The 20192-nt window shown below is 32.9% G+C and overlaps 1 protein-coding gene across 1 annotated transcript in view; it reads left to right on the top strand.

The window, feature by feature from the left end:
• The window catches only part of LOC123670441 (cholecystokinin receptor-like), a 116725-nt gene that overhangs the window by 27766 nt on the left and 68767 nt on the right, over nucleotides 1-20192 (top strand). Inside the window, exon 4 of the mRNA XM_045603937.1 lies at nucleotides 14751-14951. Coding sequence (XP_045459893.1) covers nucleotides 14751-14951 — 201 coding nt within the window. The remainder of the gene's footprint in view (nucleotides 1-14750; nucleotides 14952-20192) is intronic.

Here is a 20192-nt window from a genome sequence, read left to right as displayed (position 1 = left end):
TATATTGTATTGAACTATGACTGTCTTTTACTAAAAACATGTTTTTAAATAATAAGAACGTCAGACCCACCATACATATGGCGTGATTTTTACTCACAAGCCATGTCAAGATTTTATTCTTTTATTTACAGCCTAGACAAATAATGTAAATCACTTGGTTCAAGTGGTGTTAGTGACATGACACCTTAATACTAGTACACAGATTGCTACGGACAAACCTGACCGCTTAGAGCGAAGGTACCCATTAGTGCGTCTACCCAAAATCAATTCATTATTTTTATTATTCAATTAAATTACTGTGCCTTCGTAAAGATGAAATCTAAACACGTATACGTTGAAAATAACATTAGACAATATAACTTAATAAATAAAAGTCTGTTATTAATCGACTATAATTGTACGAGTGACACCGCGTTGGCGCAACGGTTACAACCATGGATTGTACATGTTGCGCTGGCGGTTGCGAATTCGATCTCCGCACATGACAAACATTTGTATTGGCCATACAGGTGTTTGCCGTGGTCTAGGTGTTTGTGCAGTCCTCGTGGGTCTCCCCACCGTGACTCGGAGAGCACGTTAAGCCGTCGGTCCCGGTTGTTATCATGTACACCTGATAGCGATCGTTACTCATAGTAGGGAATATATCCGCTAATCCACATTGGAACAGCGTGGTGGATTAAGCTCTGATCCTTCTCCTACATGGTAAAAGAGGCCTATGCCCAGTAGTGGGATATTACAGGCTGAAGCGTAATTGTACGAGTATAACTGCTTTGTAGAATGAATCGTAGTAAAGTCACTGTGAGTCAATATAAGATAAAGGTGTCACAATACAAAATTCCTATTCCCATCCCTAGCTCTTCATCCATTATGTTCCTATCTTTTATCCTCAACCCTTGTTGCTCGTAACTACTTCATTCCATTAATATATGACGGATATGTATAAAATTTTGTTCTAAAAAACTGAGTAAAAAACCAGTTGTTTTGAACCAGATAGTTTTGTAACAATTATTTATCAAATAAAATACAACAAATTTTATAACTATTGATAAATATGTAAGCTATCCCAAAATATTATAATTTGGAAATTTAGTTTTTTCATTTATGTATATCTACTTCTAAAATATTAAATAGTGAACTAGGTGATACTGTGGGTGGAAACGGTTTTATGTAAATGAGATAGATCTAGGAGTCAAAATAATACTACAACAAACGCTGAGAGCGAGGCAATCTACATAGCGTACTATAAGTCGTGTGCTGAGATGAAAATGTGACCGGGCAATTGCTATGACCACTATATCGACTTTGTTACAAAAAGTGTGCAACGCTGTAATTTTATGTCATGGTACCGGAACAAAATTTACCCAAATTCAATCTCAACATCATATCAATAATACTTCCACTTGAAATAAAAAAAGGTTTTATTGTTTCCATTATAAATATCGGGGTCTCAATATAAGTTAATTTGAAATTAAGGTTTTTTACCTTTCCTTACTTTATTGTAGCAATATTATTAAGTTGTGTAACAAATCATACAATGTTAATTTATTTAACTGAAATAAGGTTCAATCCATAAAAATCACAGCTAACTCTCAGAGATAATTTGATATAGGTAAAACTTCAAGTTACGCGTAATATATGGTACCTATATTACGGCTGTCCCACGTGTTATCGGAGTCGTTGAAGCGGGTAAACTATTCATACGCAAAATTACTTATTCATAGTTATTATTATAAGTAACGATATAAATAAAACAATACTGGCCCTATTTCGCAAAGATTTCTCGTGCCGCAGCGAAGTGGAAATATATGCAAAGTAAATAAAGCTGACATATTTACTAAGCTTAGGTGTTGTTTAGCTTGAGTTTCTTAATGAATATTTAATTAGTTTACGTCATCGTTTTCTTTTAGTTCTATACTAGCTGTACGTCGCGACTTCGTTCGCGTGGGGTATCTGGATAACCATTATCCTTTTACGGCGTGATCCTGATCTCGTAGGAATTATGGAATAAAAAGTATATGATGATATTTAACCTCCTTTAACTTTTTTAGTTGTTTTACACGCCAAAATTGTCGTATTTAATTGAAAAATTTTTGGTTATTTATATCTATCTGTGTCCGTGTGATCGAATAGATACTCGAACGCGAAAAACATGGTTTTTCCCGCGTATATCCCGATTTCACGGGATTCCGGCGATCTGATTCCGGGATAAAAAGTAACCTCTTTGTTGCTACATAACCTCCCCTATCTTCCAGTGAAAGTCCAGTAAAAATCAGTCTGACCGTTCCGTAGATTAGCCCTGACAAACAGAAAGACAGACAGATAGGCATACAGACAGACAGCCAAAAGTTTAAAATCATTTGTTTGTGTTATAGTTTCGTGTAAATAACGATACTCACTCACTCATTGGCCTTAGTCCGTCTATTGCAGACAATTTAGACAGTGTCAGACAGACACTGCGTCGCCTAGGACACTCTTCAGGAAAACGCAGAGTTGAAAAAATAGCTATATGTACTAGAAAAAAACATATTTATTTTGGAAATTACAGACAGAAATTTTAATTTTTTTTATGTGTATAGATTTATCATATCGCATCTATTTTAAAATTGATATAAAAAGAAACAAAAAATATATTTCACATTGGTAAAAATTATTCCTCTGGAGGTAAGTTGAGGCCCAGGGCCCATAAAAACCGTTTCAAAGAACATTGCTTTTTATAACGACACTACAAAGAACTTTTGCAATCATTGTTGTTATTTAAATCATTTTATTATAATCTAAAATATATTATGTGAAATTGTTTCAATCTTGCACCGTGCAACACATCCTGCTTACGATCACCTTCAATGGAGACGTATCATTCGTGGTCGCGATCGTCATCATTGAAGGAACGAGGAAGAAGAAGAAGTTTCAATCTGATTTTTGAAGTCTTAACATATGAAGTAATCTATCATTTAGTTAATCAATTACAGACCCTATTTTCGGGCGGGTAAAACTATTTCTTATTTAAAGATGACTAATTTAATGATAATTGAGGTAGGGCGTAACAGAAAATTTCCTGCTAAAAATGGAGCAGCCCGACTGGAGAAATACTTCCACCTTACAGAAGATCACAGTTATATAATACTGCTGTCAAGCAGTGTTGTGTTCCTGTTGGTAAGTATGGTGACCAGAGCTCCTGGGGGAAGTGGAGATAGGGTCGGCAACGCGCTTGCGATGCGCCTGGTGTTGCAGATGTCTATATAAGCTACGGTGTTCACTTACAATCAGGTGAGCCGTACGCTTGTTTGTCGACCTAGTTATATTTAAAAAGAAAAGATGATCGTAATGTTTAGATGATTGTGAGGTATTTAAATTCGTTTTCTACTTTTCTGCAAACTACGATTTTTAATACTGTTTATTATATTCACAAAGAACTAGAACATAAAATTTAAATAAACAATTGAAATAAAAATAAAAATAAAACAAAGGTCTCCTGTAGAAATATGTTGTTGTGAATTTTAATTCGCTTGGTTGAATACATGTTGTACGTCAAAGTGCTAAGTAAATAAAAACCACATCTTTATGTTAAGTTTGAAAGATCACAGCTTTATAACAAAATACCAACAGATGTTTTAAACGCAGCTATATTTCATGAATTTACAACTAAACTGGCAGGATATACTGTTGACAAGTATGTATAAAAAGTTTAGTACTGTGTTAATTTTGTGGTTTCGTGATACGTACGATTAATATTGTATGGTACAGTCTATGGTTGAGTGAGAGATGACATGTTAGGGAAGGTCATGAGGGAAACCAAACCCAATCAAAATTGATCTAACTCTAAGTAGATTGAGATCATTTTAAGTATATATAGGCAGAAGTACAGATGTCATCCACATCAGACAAATAAAAATTTCATTAGAAATCTGCATCAGGCAAATAATAATTGCGTAATAAATAAGCTAAATTAAGGAGGTTGTTAGTTTGCAAGACAATCATATTGCTCAACGTGCGTTGACCCGTACAAATATTATGTTAGTTATTAACGAGATGTAACTTATGTTTTCATGTAAGTCACTTTTGCCTTTTTTGATGATAAAAATCTTTAAAAATCTTAATCTAAAATTTTTGCATAATAATAGTCTTTTCTTTTACTTCATTATATACCAGAAAAAAAAACTATTGTATTTATTAAGTGATAAATTTTATTATGCCCATGCCTATAAAAAAAAAGAGTCTTGCCGCTAGAAGTGTTTCTGGTTTGTTCTGTTGTCTATTACTTGTCTATTATTGTGTGATCTTGTAATATTTCCCATTCTAATCTATATATTAATACGAGGAGTAAAAACTTTGTACCCCTTTTTACGGAAATTGTGCGGACGGATGAGTATAAAATTTTGTACACTTATAGTTTATATAGAGAAGCAGTGCAGTATATTAATATTTTTTTTAAGATAATGCATAAAAAATATTAAATCAATTAAAAAAAAAAACATCACACAGACTACCATGTATTTGACGAATTTTGTATACGTGTGCATGTTATACTATTTTGTTGATTGTCAGTCTGTAGCCAAATTGCAAAATTTAAAAAAAAGGATCTTTATTTACATTATTTATTGTGTTTTCTTATAATAATTTTTAATTATGGTCGAATTTCGACCAATGGGCGACCACTAGTAAAAGTTAATTTCATATCAGAAATTTTAGTCAGTTAAAATTAATTCAAACCTTAACCCAATAGTACTGTATATGTACAAACATATCGACGCCCTCGGAGAAGAAAATCTTGATAGCGAAAAGTAAATTGCACAGGACGAGCAATAAGCAGTTTTTTTGTTATATCGCGTGTCTACTTTCAGCATTTTTACGTAACATGTAGCTATAAAAATAAATTAAATATCACGTCACTTTTAAAGTCACAAAAGGTAGGGCACAGCAGAATATTTCCTGCTCAAAATATGGAGCAGCCCGACTGGAGAAATACTTCCACCTTACAGAAGATCACAGTTATATAATACTGCTTTCAAGCAGTGTTGTGTTCCTGTTGGTGAGTAAGGTGAGCAAGAGTTAGGGCCGGCAACGCATTTGTAATACTCCTGGTGTTGCAGGCGTCTATAAGCTACGGTAATCGCTTACCATCAGGCTAGCCATACGGTTGTTTGCCGACCTAGTTACACTAAAAAAAAAAAAAAAAAAAAACGAATACATCACTTAAAATTCGTAATGAAATTCGTAAATTGTGCCGTACGTGAAATTGTATTCGTATCGTACATGGAATTGTATCGAGAATTAAGCTAATAATAAAGCAGTAATGTACGTTTACCGACAAACACTTACCAAACGCTTTGCGGTAACGTGTGTTACGGAAATTACGAGTAGTTATCCATTATTTTTTACTTGAATAAAATGACGGCTTACCAGCTTATTGAGATAGAAGTTCGTTCCGTATTATGTGACTACGATATTAATATAGGTTATAATTTTGATATGATTTCCGGTGAATAAGAATATAAATAGCTATAACTTCATGGATTTTTAGAAAAAAAAAAATCTTGAAAAAAATCAGAAGATGTATTACGACCTATAGATGGAGAAAATGCATCTATATAGAATTTATATCAATCAATCAATATTTTATTCAATATTTTCTTAATATGTTTCATTCAATATAATTTAATATAATTAATTAATAATAATAATGATGAAAAATGAATCTACTGCATCAAATTCACTCACTCACTTCAGTTTATCGCAGTCTACTTCTGGATATAGGCCCCCACAAGTTCGTGCCAAAAATGGCGCGAACTCATGTATTTTGCCCATAGTTATCACGCCGGGCAGGCGGGCTGCTGCCCGTCTTCGGCCTGTGTATTGATAGCGAGATAACCATCCTAGTGCTGGCTTTGAAATTTTCTGCTTGACTTTTCAAGTTCCAAGGTGGTAGTGGAACTGTGTTATCCCTTAGTCGCCTCTTACGACACCCACGGGAAGAGAATTTATTACATCAAATTATATAATTCTATATTTTTTGTGTTTGTTTAAGTCAAGATATGTTTATAATAAATTAATTTTAAAAAATCCATAGAAACAAAAAAAAAATTCGCAAATCATCTCGTAAAACATAAAATTAACAAAATTGTATTCGTTACAAGTTGTAACTTACAAGATAGCGATTTGTCAAAGACAACATTTGATTACTTACATTTAAAAGATATCCTGTACTTTATTTTTTTTTTTTAATTTTTATAAAAACTTTTTACAAAAACCTTGTCTGAACAATATCAAACAAAAAAAAAAACAATTATTCAACATTATACAGCCGTTCGAAAGTTACACGCGTTCTTAAATTTTGGCTGATTATTTTATATATAAAACAGAACTTTAATCTATTCAAACAAATTTAATTGGAGTGTCTGTTTGTAATACTAAAATAACCGCTTTTTACTAACTGAACATGGATATACATCCATACACGGTACATATACCAAAATAACATTTTTTACAATTTTTGTCTGTCTCTCTTTTTGTTCCGGCTAATCTCTGAAATGGCTGGACCGATTTTGACGGGACTTTCACTGGCAGATAGCTGATATAGTAAAGAGAAACTTAGGCTACTTTTTATTTTAGAAATTTATATATTTTATAACTCGAACAATCCTTTACTAATTTTTTGTCAAATTCCACGCGAACGAAGTCGCGGGCACAGCTAGTCGTAATAAAAATTTAGCGTGTATATCTAAGCGCAACATTAGATTACACAAATATATACATCGTGATACTTTTTTCAATCCCATTTGCCATCGACGGTAAGTCTCAATTAAAACAAAAACTCGTTTACGAGTCGTCCATCACTTAATTTAATGTTTATTTAAGCTTTGTTAAAACACGGCGATTAATTCGAACGACTTTGAAAAGTAAGCCTGGACCTTATCGTGAATTATGTTGTCATTTAAGATCTGGTCTGGACTGTTCGAATTTGTTACTAATAGAAAAAGTAATATTTTTGAAACCTGGAACTTTGTAACGCTTCACTGTGCTTCGAAAAGCACGTATTGACGTCGGTCCTGCTTGTTACCATAAGAATATGATAACGAACGGTTTTTGCTACTAAAATTCGTTATAATAATATAGCCAACTCACAGAAGGCCAACATATTATAGCTAATACTATTAAACGAGCAATTCTTGTATATATATAATCTGAATATCGGATACGGCTCCAACGATTTTTATGAAATTTAGTATGCAGGGGATTTCAGGGGCGATAAATCGATATAGCTAGGACTCATTTTTAGAAAATGTCATTTTATCCCTATTTTCAGGCAATGAAAAAATAGCTACAATATCGTTAGAATACGAAGGTAAACGCAATTGTCTATAAAGTTGTAATAGCTCTGGTGGGACCGATAAGACCACGGCTCAAGTCCCCATGTCTCCACATCGCTTTTTTGCCTTTTTTTCTAATTGCACTCATGACTTTTTATTTAAATAACCGTTAATATTTAATCAATATGTAATTCGTATTTAAATATGATTTCCAAAAAATATCGAGCTAAGCTCGGTCACCCAGGTACTTAGGCTTTAACTGTTCTACTGATAAAGAACATTATGCTTAGTTTTACGCTTCACGTATCAGCCTATAATATCCTACTGCTGGGCAAAGGCCTCTTTCTACATGTAGAAGAATGATCAAAGCTTAATCCACCACGTTGCTCCAATGCGGGTTGGCGGATATATTATATTATTTAACTGAGGTAGGGCCCAGCAGGAAATATCCTGCTCAAAATATGGAGCAGCCCGACTGGGGTAGTACCTCGACCTTACAGAAGACCACAGCTAAATAATACTGTTTTCAAGCAGTATTGTGTTCCTGTTGGTGAGTAAGGTGACCAGAGCTCCTGGGGGGGATTGGGGATTGGGTCGGCAACGCGCTTGCAATGCTTCTGGTGTTGCAGGCGTCTATAAGATACGGTAATCGCTTACCATCAGGTGAGCCGTACGCTTGTTTGCCGACCTAGTGACATAAAAAAAAAAAAAAAATCCTACAATGAGTAATCTTCGTCAATCGCTACATGATAACAACCAAAACCGACAGCTTAACGTGCTCTCCAAGGTAAGTTGGTAGTCCCACAAGGACTAACAACTAGACCACTCCACACACATCACTCTGAGTGGGAATCGAACCAGCGAAAGTCGGTGTTTAGGCGCCGCCGACACGGAACACGCACCGTTACGTCAGACCGGGCGTCATGATCATGTCATGGATGCTTAGTTTTAATGACCCGTAAAACCTGTTAAAATGTATTAGTATCTCACAACCTACACAGACAATTATTTTGAGGTGTGAGGTGAAAGACTCCTCTGTAAAGCCCTATTATTAGCCACTTATATAAACGCGTATATTTATAGCGTGAAAGAAAATTGTATCTAAAGCCTATAAGTGTCGAGTTATTGATATTTATAACACAATCATAATAAGTTTGAAGTTCATTTTTGTGCTATTTACGTAGGCTGTGTTTTAAATATATATAGTCTATTAGCAAATAATTGTATAAAATACATCATCTTGTATCTTAGCGATATGTAAATCATACAGAATAAACAAGCCAAGCTACTAGCATAATAATCTAACAAATTAGTTAGACAACTGTAAAATTAAAGTAAATACAGTATGTGTTAGTTGAGCACTGGTCTTGATTTGTACTGTTCTGTATTCTACTCGTGTTACACAGCTTTTGATTACATGTAAATTTTTAGAGCAAAGGGGAATTTATTATTTTGATCTCGTATTAATTATAAGGTAAAGAGTTACCTAAACTATCTTTAAGTAAAGTAGTTTTTGCGTAAAAGGTTAACAACCATCCATCAATCCTTACATACTTTCGCCTTCATAATATCTAATATATAAAATTCTCGTGTCGCGGTGTTTGTAGTTAAACTCCTCCAAAAGAGCTTGACCGATTTTCATGAAATTTTGTGTGCATATTGGGTAGGTCTAAGAATCGGACAACATCTATTTTTCATTCTCCTAAATGTTAAGGGTAGTCCACCCCCAACCCTAAATTTTCATCCTTCTACCACCAATCCCTATTTTTAAATAGCGTTTAGGGGCAAGACAACGTTTGCCGAGTCAGCTAGTATTACTCTAGAATTAATGCCGCACGACAAGAGTGAAATCGTTCTTAACTATCAAATTTCAAACATTGAAAAATTATTTTCCACAGATAAAAATTAAATTGTTGACACAATTTTACTTCGTCTAATGCATTAGCATTAATTCAAGCAATTTATTCGAATTGACGAGATATCGCTGACAACGAAATTCTAATATTCCTCGATTTAATTTAATTTATAGTCCGTCAAAAAGGTTTTAAAATTTAATTGTTCGACAGGATTACGCTCTATCTGTTACGATATTAACTTCACAGACTGACTTTGCAATCAATGCTGTAAGGAATGAGAAATTTAATTTTTTAACTCGTAGAACACCGATCGAGATTTATTTACAAACAATAGGTTGTCAGTAAGATTTTATATTGTAAGAACTACTGTTCTAATGTGTCTTACTCTTACTTTTTTTTTAAATATAAATCACACTGCCGCCATTTGTATTGCGACAATTTTTAAATCTTCATCATAATTTGATTCTGTATATTTGCTTTAATTTAATTTTATTATATTAGTATTATTATTATTACTGTGTATAGTACTGTAATTAAGTCGATTATTAATAATAATATTATTGAAGAATATCCCACATTTTAATATTAATATATAATATAAATTAGTAGACGGTCTAATTTGTTTATGAAATGGCTATATATATGAAATGTCGCTCAAGCTCCAGACTTCTAGAGGCAAAAAATAAGAAAAAATTGTCAATACGTTTGCAAGTCTCGTGACAGTTTTTTAGCATTTTATGAGTTAGAAACACGATAATAAAGGAATTATAAGGAGTTATCTCTTTATTTTTTTTTAAATGAGACAACTCCTCGCCTTATTGCCTCCACCGGTGACAAGAGGGCTGGTGCATTTTTCGCCCAGAGAATCGGCATAGCGATTCAACAGGGAAATGCTGCCAGCATTCTTGGCACGATTCCACGCGGACATGATTTGTACCATAACTATCTGTAAATGCTTAGTTCTTAAGTTGTGAATTGTAAATAATTATCTATAATGTTTGATAAACTCAATAAAATACTAAAACAAAATAAGTATTAATTTTATAAACGTTATGTAATAAGTCTCACATTACTGATGGTCACGATATTGAAAGATGAAGAGACAGCTGTAAACGTAAAATGTAATTATTAAATGTTTTATACTTCGTAATAAAGATTTTATGTTATGATGTAATAAAACATTTATCTTTATTTTTTATTACAAAAGGCTTTCTAAAAATAATTCTAACATAAATTAATACATAGATTTAAAAAATAAATGGACTGTAAAATGCGTGTAATAAGTTTTTGTTGAAAAATTTCAAAGGAAATCGTTTCACGATTTTAGCGCATGAAACGATAAATGAGAAAATAAGACGGATCATTTAGAAGGCTATATCTAAAATAAAAATTAGTTAGGTTTTTTAGGCAAAGACAGTTTTAAAACATTTTTTAAAAACAGAGAGATTGGTATGTTTATTGGCGTTCATGTGTACCAATGACATAGTTGATTTTCCCAATGTCACACAGAATGGAAAAGACGCGCAAAATATGGATCAGTTGAACAGAAGTGACAATGTCAGTGACAAAAGTTAGAACAAATAAAAGTCTACTGGACTTTTTCACAATGACCGGAATACTGGATAACAGAACTTAAAACGAGTAAGCAACATAAAAAAGGCACAAAGAAGTTTATCTTTTAGTAATTTTATAATAAAAAAAAAATTAAAAAAATATATTTAGAAAAACGTTTACACAATATGAAACCGTTGTTGTGATATTCTTTTAAGTAGGTGTTTTACCTGTTTCAGGGTGTCCTGCTCTTCTATATCGTTACTAATAAAATTAAAATTTAACATTATTAAAAAAATGAGTTTATTTATGTATGGTTCTGTGTGTGCGTGTGTGTGTGTTTTTTTTGTGTGTCTGTATGTGTCTATATGTGTTTATGGGGTTTGTTTTTAATATATTTTTAGGTAACTACTTCAAGTAAAGCCTCTTTATAAGTCTCTTATATTATTGTATGTTGTTATTTCTTAAAGTAAATAAATCTAAGGTCTCAAGTCAATGTTAATATTTCTTTGAGATAGAATATTAAATAAAGTTTTTTTTATATCACTCGATTTTTACATGTTGTAGGAATTGACGATCATAAGCAGTAACTTTATGATGAGTACCTTCTCTTGATTTAATATAGTGTGATCAAAAACTACTTGATATTCATAACTTTTTCTGTATTGCTTATGCGCGCTTCAGCCTGTAATATCCCACTACTGGGCATAGGCCTCTTTCCCCATGTTGGGGAAGGATCAGAGCTTAATCCACCACGCTGCTCCAATGCGGGTTGGCGGATATATTCCCTACTATGAGTAACGATCGCTATCAGGCGTAGATGATAACAACCGGGACCGACGGCTTAACGTGCTCTCCGAGGCACGGTGGGGAGACCCACAAGGACTGCACAAACACCCAGACTATGGCAAACAGCTGTATGGCCAATACAAATGTTTGTCATGTGCGGGGATCGAACCCACAACCGCCAGCGCAACAGGCACAATGCATGACTGAGACCGTTGCGCCAACGCGGCGTCGTTGCTTATGATATGAGTGGAAAGTTACTATTTTACGGAAATTATTTATAGAGCAATATCGTCACAGTCTGGTGTATCTAGAGGAAAACTATAACAAATTTTAGATTACTAAAACTATTCAAAAACGGAATGTTTACGGGGTTTCTTGTTCTCGAGACTGAAATTTGCGGGTAGCTTTTGAGGGCTTTAGCAAATCACGTAACGTCTCGTACCAGTCGGGGTATATAAGATGGACAAGACATTCGCAGTTAATGTCGAAGTATCGAGCTCCGCAAAATAAAAATAAAATACATGATAAATATCCCGTTTTTGAATAGTTTTAGTAGTAGAGTTAATGTCACGTTAATGTAAAAACTTAAAAATTACAACAGTCCTCGAGAATTGAAAGTGTTAAAAGTGCAAGCAATATCGTGCAGCTCCTGCGTGAGCAAAAATATCAATACACGAAAATTCTTTATATCTCTTACATTTTATTATAAGTTAAAATTTAATACTTAAATAACACAAAATATCCTTAAAAACTCATATGGCATAGCTTATATTACTATATAAGTACGTATGAGATTATTCTTATGTAATACTCTGCGTTGTTAATAATCTGAAGAACATATCTATTGAGATACAGTCATTATTGTTTATTTGCGTTATGACTTTTTAGACAACTAAGTCGGCGAACAAACGTACAGCTCACCTGATGGTAAGCGATTACCGTAGCTTTTAGTCATCTGCAACACAAGCGCGTTGCCGACCCTATCCCTAATTCCCCCTGGAGTTCTGGTAAACTTACTCACCAACAGGAACACAACACTGCTTGAAAGCAGTATTATCAAGCTGTGATCTTCTGTAAGGTGAAGGTACTACCAAAGTCCGACTGCTCCATATTTTGAGCAGGAAATTTCTTATGGTGCCCTACCTCAGTGTCTTAAAAAAATGGCCAAAATTGTTGTATACCACTTAAGTCACATTGGAAATCATAGAAATTATTACGGCGGAAATCACTAATTATATTATTAGATTTTTATTATCTATAATAAATAAACATATGATGTTACAGATAGAGGCATATTCTCATTTATTTTTTCGACATTTTCATAGTAATTGAACAGATGGTAGTGACTATGATGGTGTTCTTTGCCCTAGGGTTTATTAATTTGATTCCTTCAATGCTTAAAGAGCTGTTGCCAATGCGTCAAACGCATTTCTTTGAAATTAAGGACCAAGTTACGAATATCGCATAAATTAATCTTTCATTATTACAAGAGTGTCACATAAAACGCTGTCCTTCCGGTACTGATATGCCCTATTAGAAGTTGAATGCGAATGCAAAGTTCATGTCAAGGACTGGACATTTATAGAGTGAAGTAATTTAATTCTACAGCTATACGAGTGTTGGCCTTGGCTTCTAAGCAGAGGTTATTGAATAAAACTTGAACTAAAACTAATATTTAGTTAAAATTTTATCAGTGACTTTATATATTCAAAACTGGAGCCACAATAGTTCGGAATTTTTCATTTTTGTTCGTTTTCCTGTTTTTTTTTTTTTTGTTTCTATCATGGTCACATGTCACATGATGAATGACAAATCTATACAATGAACCAAGTATATTTTTAATATCAAATTCAGTACGGATGTCATAGAAGAGAAAATGAAAGTTAAAGTGTTTGATTCTAAACGAAATCAAGGGTACAACTTGTTGTATAGAATACACTGATCTTTGAGCCATCGTTCCATAGTATCCTAATCTCTAAATCTAATATAAATAGGTCATAATTACGTAACTATCTCACCACTTTCTTACGTGAAACATTATCGCAGGTTTTATATAACAATGGTTCTCTATGGTTACAATTTAGCACCTCTTGAACTAAAGAAAATATAATGTGTAGAATGTCTAGTTCCAATTTCTCCGATATCATTTTATTGCGAGCAACAAGCGTTAGCTATATAGAGGACGTAATGGTAAAATAACAGTAAATTCTCTTAGACCATTAACATTGTAAGTGATATTTGAGACTTGTTTATATCTTGTAGATTTATTACGACACTTATTTACACTACATATTTTTACATAAACTGTTTGATTTGATTTGATTTGATGATTAGTAAAATATTCGTTCTCTTGAAAATTGTGCCACTGTCTTTATTGTTCTCATTGACTTCGTTTAACAAATTTATATAGCTTACTCATCACATCATCATCACAGCAGCCTTTCGCAGTCCACTACTGGACATAGGCCTTCACAAGCTCACGCCAAAAATAGCGTTAACTGATGTGTTTTGCCCATTGTCACCACGCTGAACAGGCAGGTTGGTGACCGCAGGGCTGGCTTTGTCACACCGAAGACGCTGTTGCCCGTCTTCGGCCTGTGTATTTCAAAGCCAGCAGTTGGATGGCTATCCCGCCATCGGTCAGCTTTTTAAATTCCAACACAGTGGAACTGTGTTATCCCTTAGTCGCCTCTTACGACACCCACGGGAAGAGAGGGGGTGGCTATGTTCTTTGATGCCGTAACCAAACAGCAGCTTAGTAACTCAGCCAACTAAGCAAATAAATTTTCTTGAGTATAAATTAATTAAAATTTTAAGGGAATTTAACTGAAAATGAAAATATCATGAAAGAGAATAAATGCATATTACATCATTACTATAAATCATTCAGTAGAAAATAAACTTGACGGATAACTTTTAATAGACATAAGGCGTTCGTCCAATAGTGGGATATCGACACAGAAGAAAACGCTCGCTGCACATTAGTTGAGCTAATTAAGAGAACTTCAGTTCTTACAGGTTATTCTTTTTGAAATATTGAGTTAAGATTCAGCACCTTTAGACTAATAATATAATTATGACAAAATGTGTGTACGGGTTAAAACGGGTTGAGGGTAATAAATTAGTAAAAGTGCCTTACTTTAGAAATTTTTTGTGTATGATTGTGTCAAGTATACAGTGTTACGTGTTACAAAAAATGTTTGATCCTACCTTAAAGGAAGTGCTAATTTTAATTTTTTTTTTGCAGCGGTTTCGGTATCCGTGGACGTTTGGACGCTGGTAGCCATTTCGCTAGAGAGGTACTTCGCGATATGCAGACCACTGAAATCAAGAAAGTGGCAGACGCAGTGCCACGCATACAAGATGATAGCAATGGTCTGGGTTTTCTCCGTGGCGCTGAATTCGCCGATTCTAATCGTCTCAACTCTACAACCAATGAAAGGAAGCGGTATGTACTTAAGCCTCATTTGAATAAGCGTTTGTTGTTTCATGGCCCATTTACATAAATTTACAAAGATACATCCGTAGACACTTTGAACGGCCATTCTACAAGTCGTCAAATGTGCGTCGTTAGTATAGTTTTAGAAGATTTCGACTAATTTTTAAGTGGTTCTCAGCAATATATATGTATACTAGCTGTGCCCGCGCCTTTTTCCGCGTGGAAATTAACAAAAAAGTTATTGTTCAGTTCTTATTACATCAGGTATGCCAGTGAAAGCCCCCTCAAAATCGGTCAAGCTGTTTTAGAGATTAGCCGAAACAAACAGACAGACAGACAGACAGACAGACAGACAAATATTGTAAAAAATGTTATTTTGGTATTTGTACCGTGTATACATCCATATGTATTTAGTAAAAAGCAGTTACTTTAATATTACAACCAGACGCTCCAATTTTATTTATTTTTATAGATATACCATATAAAAAAACTATACTCATACCATATGTAAAGGACTTTTGTGAGCATTTTTTTTTTTGTATCATCATTCTAGAAATGTTTCGTACAGTTCGAAGTGAACATGGAAATTGGGATAATCCGAAAATAATGTTAATGTTAAAAGTACGAAATCCAATATCAAACATCAAGACATAATAGAATAAATTTTATTTGACTGATATAAAATTGTTTTTCCTTTCAAACGGAAATTATAGGAAAATGATATAAATATTAAGACCTTATCTGTTATTTCATGTTTCATATTATGTCATTACACTGAAGCTAAGTAATTTTTTCTTTTTTTTTTAATTATTCATATTATGACAAATATAATTTAATAAGAACACTTATATTTGTTAAAATATATGATAATTTTTTCCATTTTTTCACGCTGTCTAAATAAACATTAACATTTTGTATTATTGGTTCGATTACCGCTTCGAGGCTATGTGTGATATACATATACCTACATGTATTTATATGAGTACTAGCTGACCCCGCAAACGTTGCTTTTCCATATATGTTATTAATCCCATAGATCCCCCACCCCCCTTATAACTCAGAGGTATGAAAAATAGATGTTGGCCGATTCTCAGACCTACCCGATATGCACACAAAATTTTATAAAAATCGGTCCAGCCGTTTCGGAGGAGTATTTTGACTAACGATAAGATTATTAATATGTATTCATCGAAAAACATAAGCATTAAGATGCTTACCTGCTGCATGGCTTTCGTTCAAAAGTTATAGTTCTAATCTCGCTTTGGGTGTCTGTATGACATTATTTTATTGAAAATGTATGCAAATATATAATATATATCCGTCGGTCGTTACTTAAAAAACAAAGAATTATACGTGACTAGTAACCCGGACAGACTGTTCAATCCAAAGTAAATAGATTTTATTTAAATAGATTTTTTAATTTTTTTTAAGTAATAAAACCTACCGTGGGCCTTAAGTAACATACAAAAAAAATAAATTAGCCGAATTGGTTGAGCCATTCACAAGTTATGCGCTTAGCAACATTCATTTTTAACCGACTTCAAAAAAGAAGAGGTTACTCAATTCGATCGTATATATATATTTTTTGAAATTTAAATATGACCACATGATAAACATCGGCTTTCGATTAAATTAAAAAAAATCAAAATCAGTACACCCAGTAAAAAGTTATGCGGATTTTCGAGAGTTTCCCTCGATTTCTTTGGGATCCCATCATCAGATCCTGGTTTCCTTATCATGGTACCAAACTAGGAATATCTCCTTTCCAACAAAAAAATAATTATCGAAATTGGTCCATAAACGACGGAGTTATCCCCGAACATACATAAAAAAAAATATATATATATACGGTCGAATTGAGTAACCTCCACCTTTTTTTGAAATCGGTTAATAAAAAAATAATCGAATTGAGAACCTCCTCCTTTACGTATACCTATAAAGAAAAATGTTCTCATATTCATCAATTTGTATTTGCGTCGTACATTATTAAAGGTTTTTTTACAAAGTGACATTCGCAAAACAATTTCAAAGGTAAATATTTCGCTTAGACGTGTATTAAGTCCACGACATGACGTCTGACTCGCAGTTGTATAAACGTTTTCAGCCCTTGCCATTAATATTAAAAATAAGTTGAAGAAAAAAATACAGTATACCTACATATAAATATAAATAATTTCTGATCATATTTGAATAATTGTATTTATTTGTTTTGAGGAAAGTTGTCTAAACCAAGAAGGTAAAACATTGAAGACGATAACTTAACATAATATTTCCTTAAAACCACTTTTCCTGTGCTACGTAAATGACATTCAACACAGTTTGTAATATAATCATATCGTCCTTTTTTATTAACGTCGTATTCTATGAAATAGTATGATATGTTAATCATTGAATAATGTAATATTTAAAAAATTTATTAGCCGGAACAAACAGACCGTTTATACCATCCATATGCATTAAGTAAAAAGCGGCTATTTTAATATTACAAACAGACACTCCGGTTTTATTTATTTGTATATATATCAAATGAACAGAGCTTTATTAAAATTTTCTAATAAAATATATTTATTTCTATATAATGATTTAATTTAGACAAATGGGTAAGGTAAGTCCTTACTTTTAAAGGGTATATGTAAAAAGCATAAAGCTGTACATGGAATAAATAATTAAAATTTCAAAAAAAAAAAGAAGTGAATAAATTTTATTTTATTAATACTATATATTTTATTTTATTATTTTATATTATATTATATTTTTATATAATTTTATTTTATTAATACTATAATATATTACTTTTTTAATTCAATAAATAAACATTAATTATTATTTATTATAAGAATAAACAAAAGTTAAAATATATTTAATCATCATTTTCAAAGTAATAATTGTTTTATTTCATACACGGCTAACGTACTACATACTATAGCAAGAAGTCTCAACAAAAAGTCTTGTTAGTTACGCTTTCCTCAGTCTCGCTGCCATCCCGCTCAGTGCGTGTACAGCGCGATACGGAAATTCGTTCCAAAAATTTTTCGATTGGATAGGCCGATAACCGGGGGAGGCAATTGACTATTTTTTGCCTGAAATAAACGCGAGTAAAACCGCGGGTTATAGTTAGTTTTGATAAATTTCAAACTGATGTTTTGAATTAAGCGCTTTTGTTTAACATGATATCTTTGTCGACTAAGATGCGTTCTCTTTATTCGTTTTATTTAGATTTACAGACCAAGTAAGATAAGGTTCCAAATACAGATTGTTGTCACAACGAACAATAAAATTATTTGGAAATAAAGCTATTTTTCTCTAATCTTTTAACAACTTTAGATGCCAGAACGTTTATTGGTTTTTAATAATAACAATGTTATGTCTATTTTTATTTTTCTTTTCAAAAATTTTAGTGTTGAGACGATAAAAACAGAGGTATTTTTAAAAAATCGTCTTTTTATAAAGTAATTTTATACACACATCAGCCTATCGCAGTCCACAGCTGGACATAGACCTGCGCAAGTTCGCGCCAAAAATGGCGTGAGCTCGTCTGAGGCGGGTTGGTGACCGCAGGTAATTTGATAATGAACATGATTTAATTCGATGAATTTAATTTGCAAATTCCAACGTGTTTCAATGTAATTTGAGTTGCACAAGAATGATTAACCAATCTAATTGCTGCGTTAATGTGAGAGTTCTAATGTAATGACAGTCGCCTGTCTAAAGGGCTTAAGTCAAGTGGGCGAATGAGCATATAGTTCTAATTTACTGCAATTTTATTGGTCAAAGGGCTTGTTGATTGAGTACTATAGCTCTATATTCAATATTCTATTCAGAATATGTCAATAAACACAATTATTTAATTATTGCATACGAGTGACAACAATGTGTCACTAATTTCTTAGTAGACCAAGAGCCCTCGAGGGCCAGAAAGCTGAAAGTTCCTTAGCACATGGTCCTAACATGGAAGCAATGGCCAAATATGAAATTTGACTCATGTGGCTTTGGTAAATACTAGGTTTGCTACCTACAAAGGCGTATAAAGTGCCAACTATCTTCGTCATTTCGTAAAGCGTAATTATTTCATATTTTGTTCGAATCAAATATAAATATATTAAAATATTAATATGAAAATCAACAACATTTTCGAAACATCAATATTTTTTTATTGGTCCGTTATCGAATCATAGACCAATGCTTATACTTAACAAGCTTTATAAAAAATAAGCTATTTATAATCACCCGAATAGCACTCATTAGACATAGCATCTGAGAATATTAAAACATTTGGTTTAAATGAGGACACAGTAGGAAATATCTTGTAAAAAGTCCGTAGCAGTCCGACTGGAGAAGTACTTCGGCCTTACAGAAAAACATTACTAAATATTGCTGTCAAGCAGTGTTGTGTTCCTATGGTGAGGATGGTGACCAGAAATCCTGCGGGTATTGGCGCTACGGTCGATATACGCTTGCAATGCTTCTGGTGTTGCTGGCGTCTATACTAGCTACGATAATCACTTACCATTAAGACGTGAGCCGTATGCTTGTTTGCCGACGTAGTCGTATAAGAAAAAGTTGGATAGGTACTAATCATTCTTTGTGAAATTATCAACGTTAATGTTTACTAACATATACTGTTAACTGTTATTAGTTAGTATTTCGGAAACAAATTTTGATTAAATTGTTGATTGATTCGTCATCTTATATTTTTTAACTTGAAACTCCTTTTTCAAAAACCTTTTGTTATTTTAATCTATACTAATTTATTTATTATAAATATTAATTATTTAAAAAATTAGGCTATTTTTTTAATAGCAACACCATATTATTTGGTTTGAGATTATATTTCATACATAACATAAGTAAATTTATAATTTAGAATAACTTCAATTTTAACAAAAATGATGTCTCGTTCTTTTCCCGACATTGTCTTTTCGAAAAACAAAAGAAAAATTATTTTGCCAGTATTCTGTATCATTGTTTTGCAATACGATACCAGGCGATTATAATAGGGCTGTTAGCGTTCTGACATATCGATTTTACTTTATTCGATTAAATACGATCAAGTCAGGTGATCCAACACCAAAAAGCTACAATTAGACAATTTAAATCCAACCGTCAAATGAATACGTAATATACGTTCTTACGCAAAAATAATAAAGAAAGTACATTTAAAAAAAGAGAGTACAAATGAGAAATCGCTTTTGGTACTTATTAATTACAAGTGTTTGAGACACGTATCACAACCAATTGAAAATTCATATT

Source organism: Melitaea cinxia, chromosome 4 (genome assembly GCF_905220565.1).
Source record: "Melitaea cinxia chromosome 4, ilMelCinx1.1, whole genome shotgun sequence".
In the NCBI taxonomy this organism is placed as follows: Eukaryota; Metazoa; Arthropoda; class Insecta; order Lepidoptera; family Nymphalidae; genus Melitaea; species Melitaea cinxia.
The sequence above is the reverse complement of the archived record's forward strand: the minus strand, read 5'-3'. Positions and strand labels throughout refer to the sequence as shown.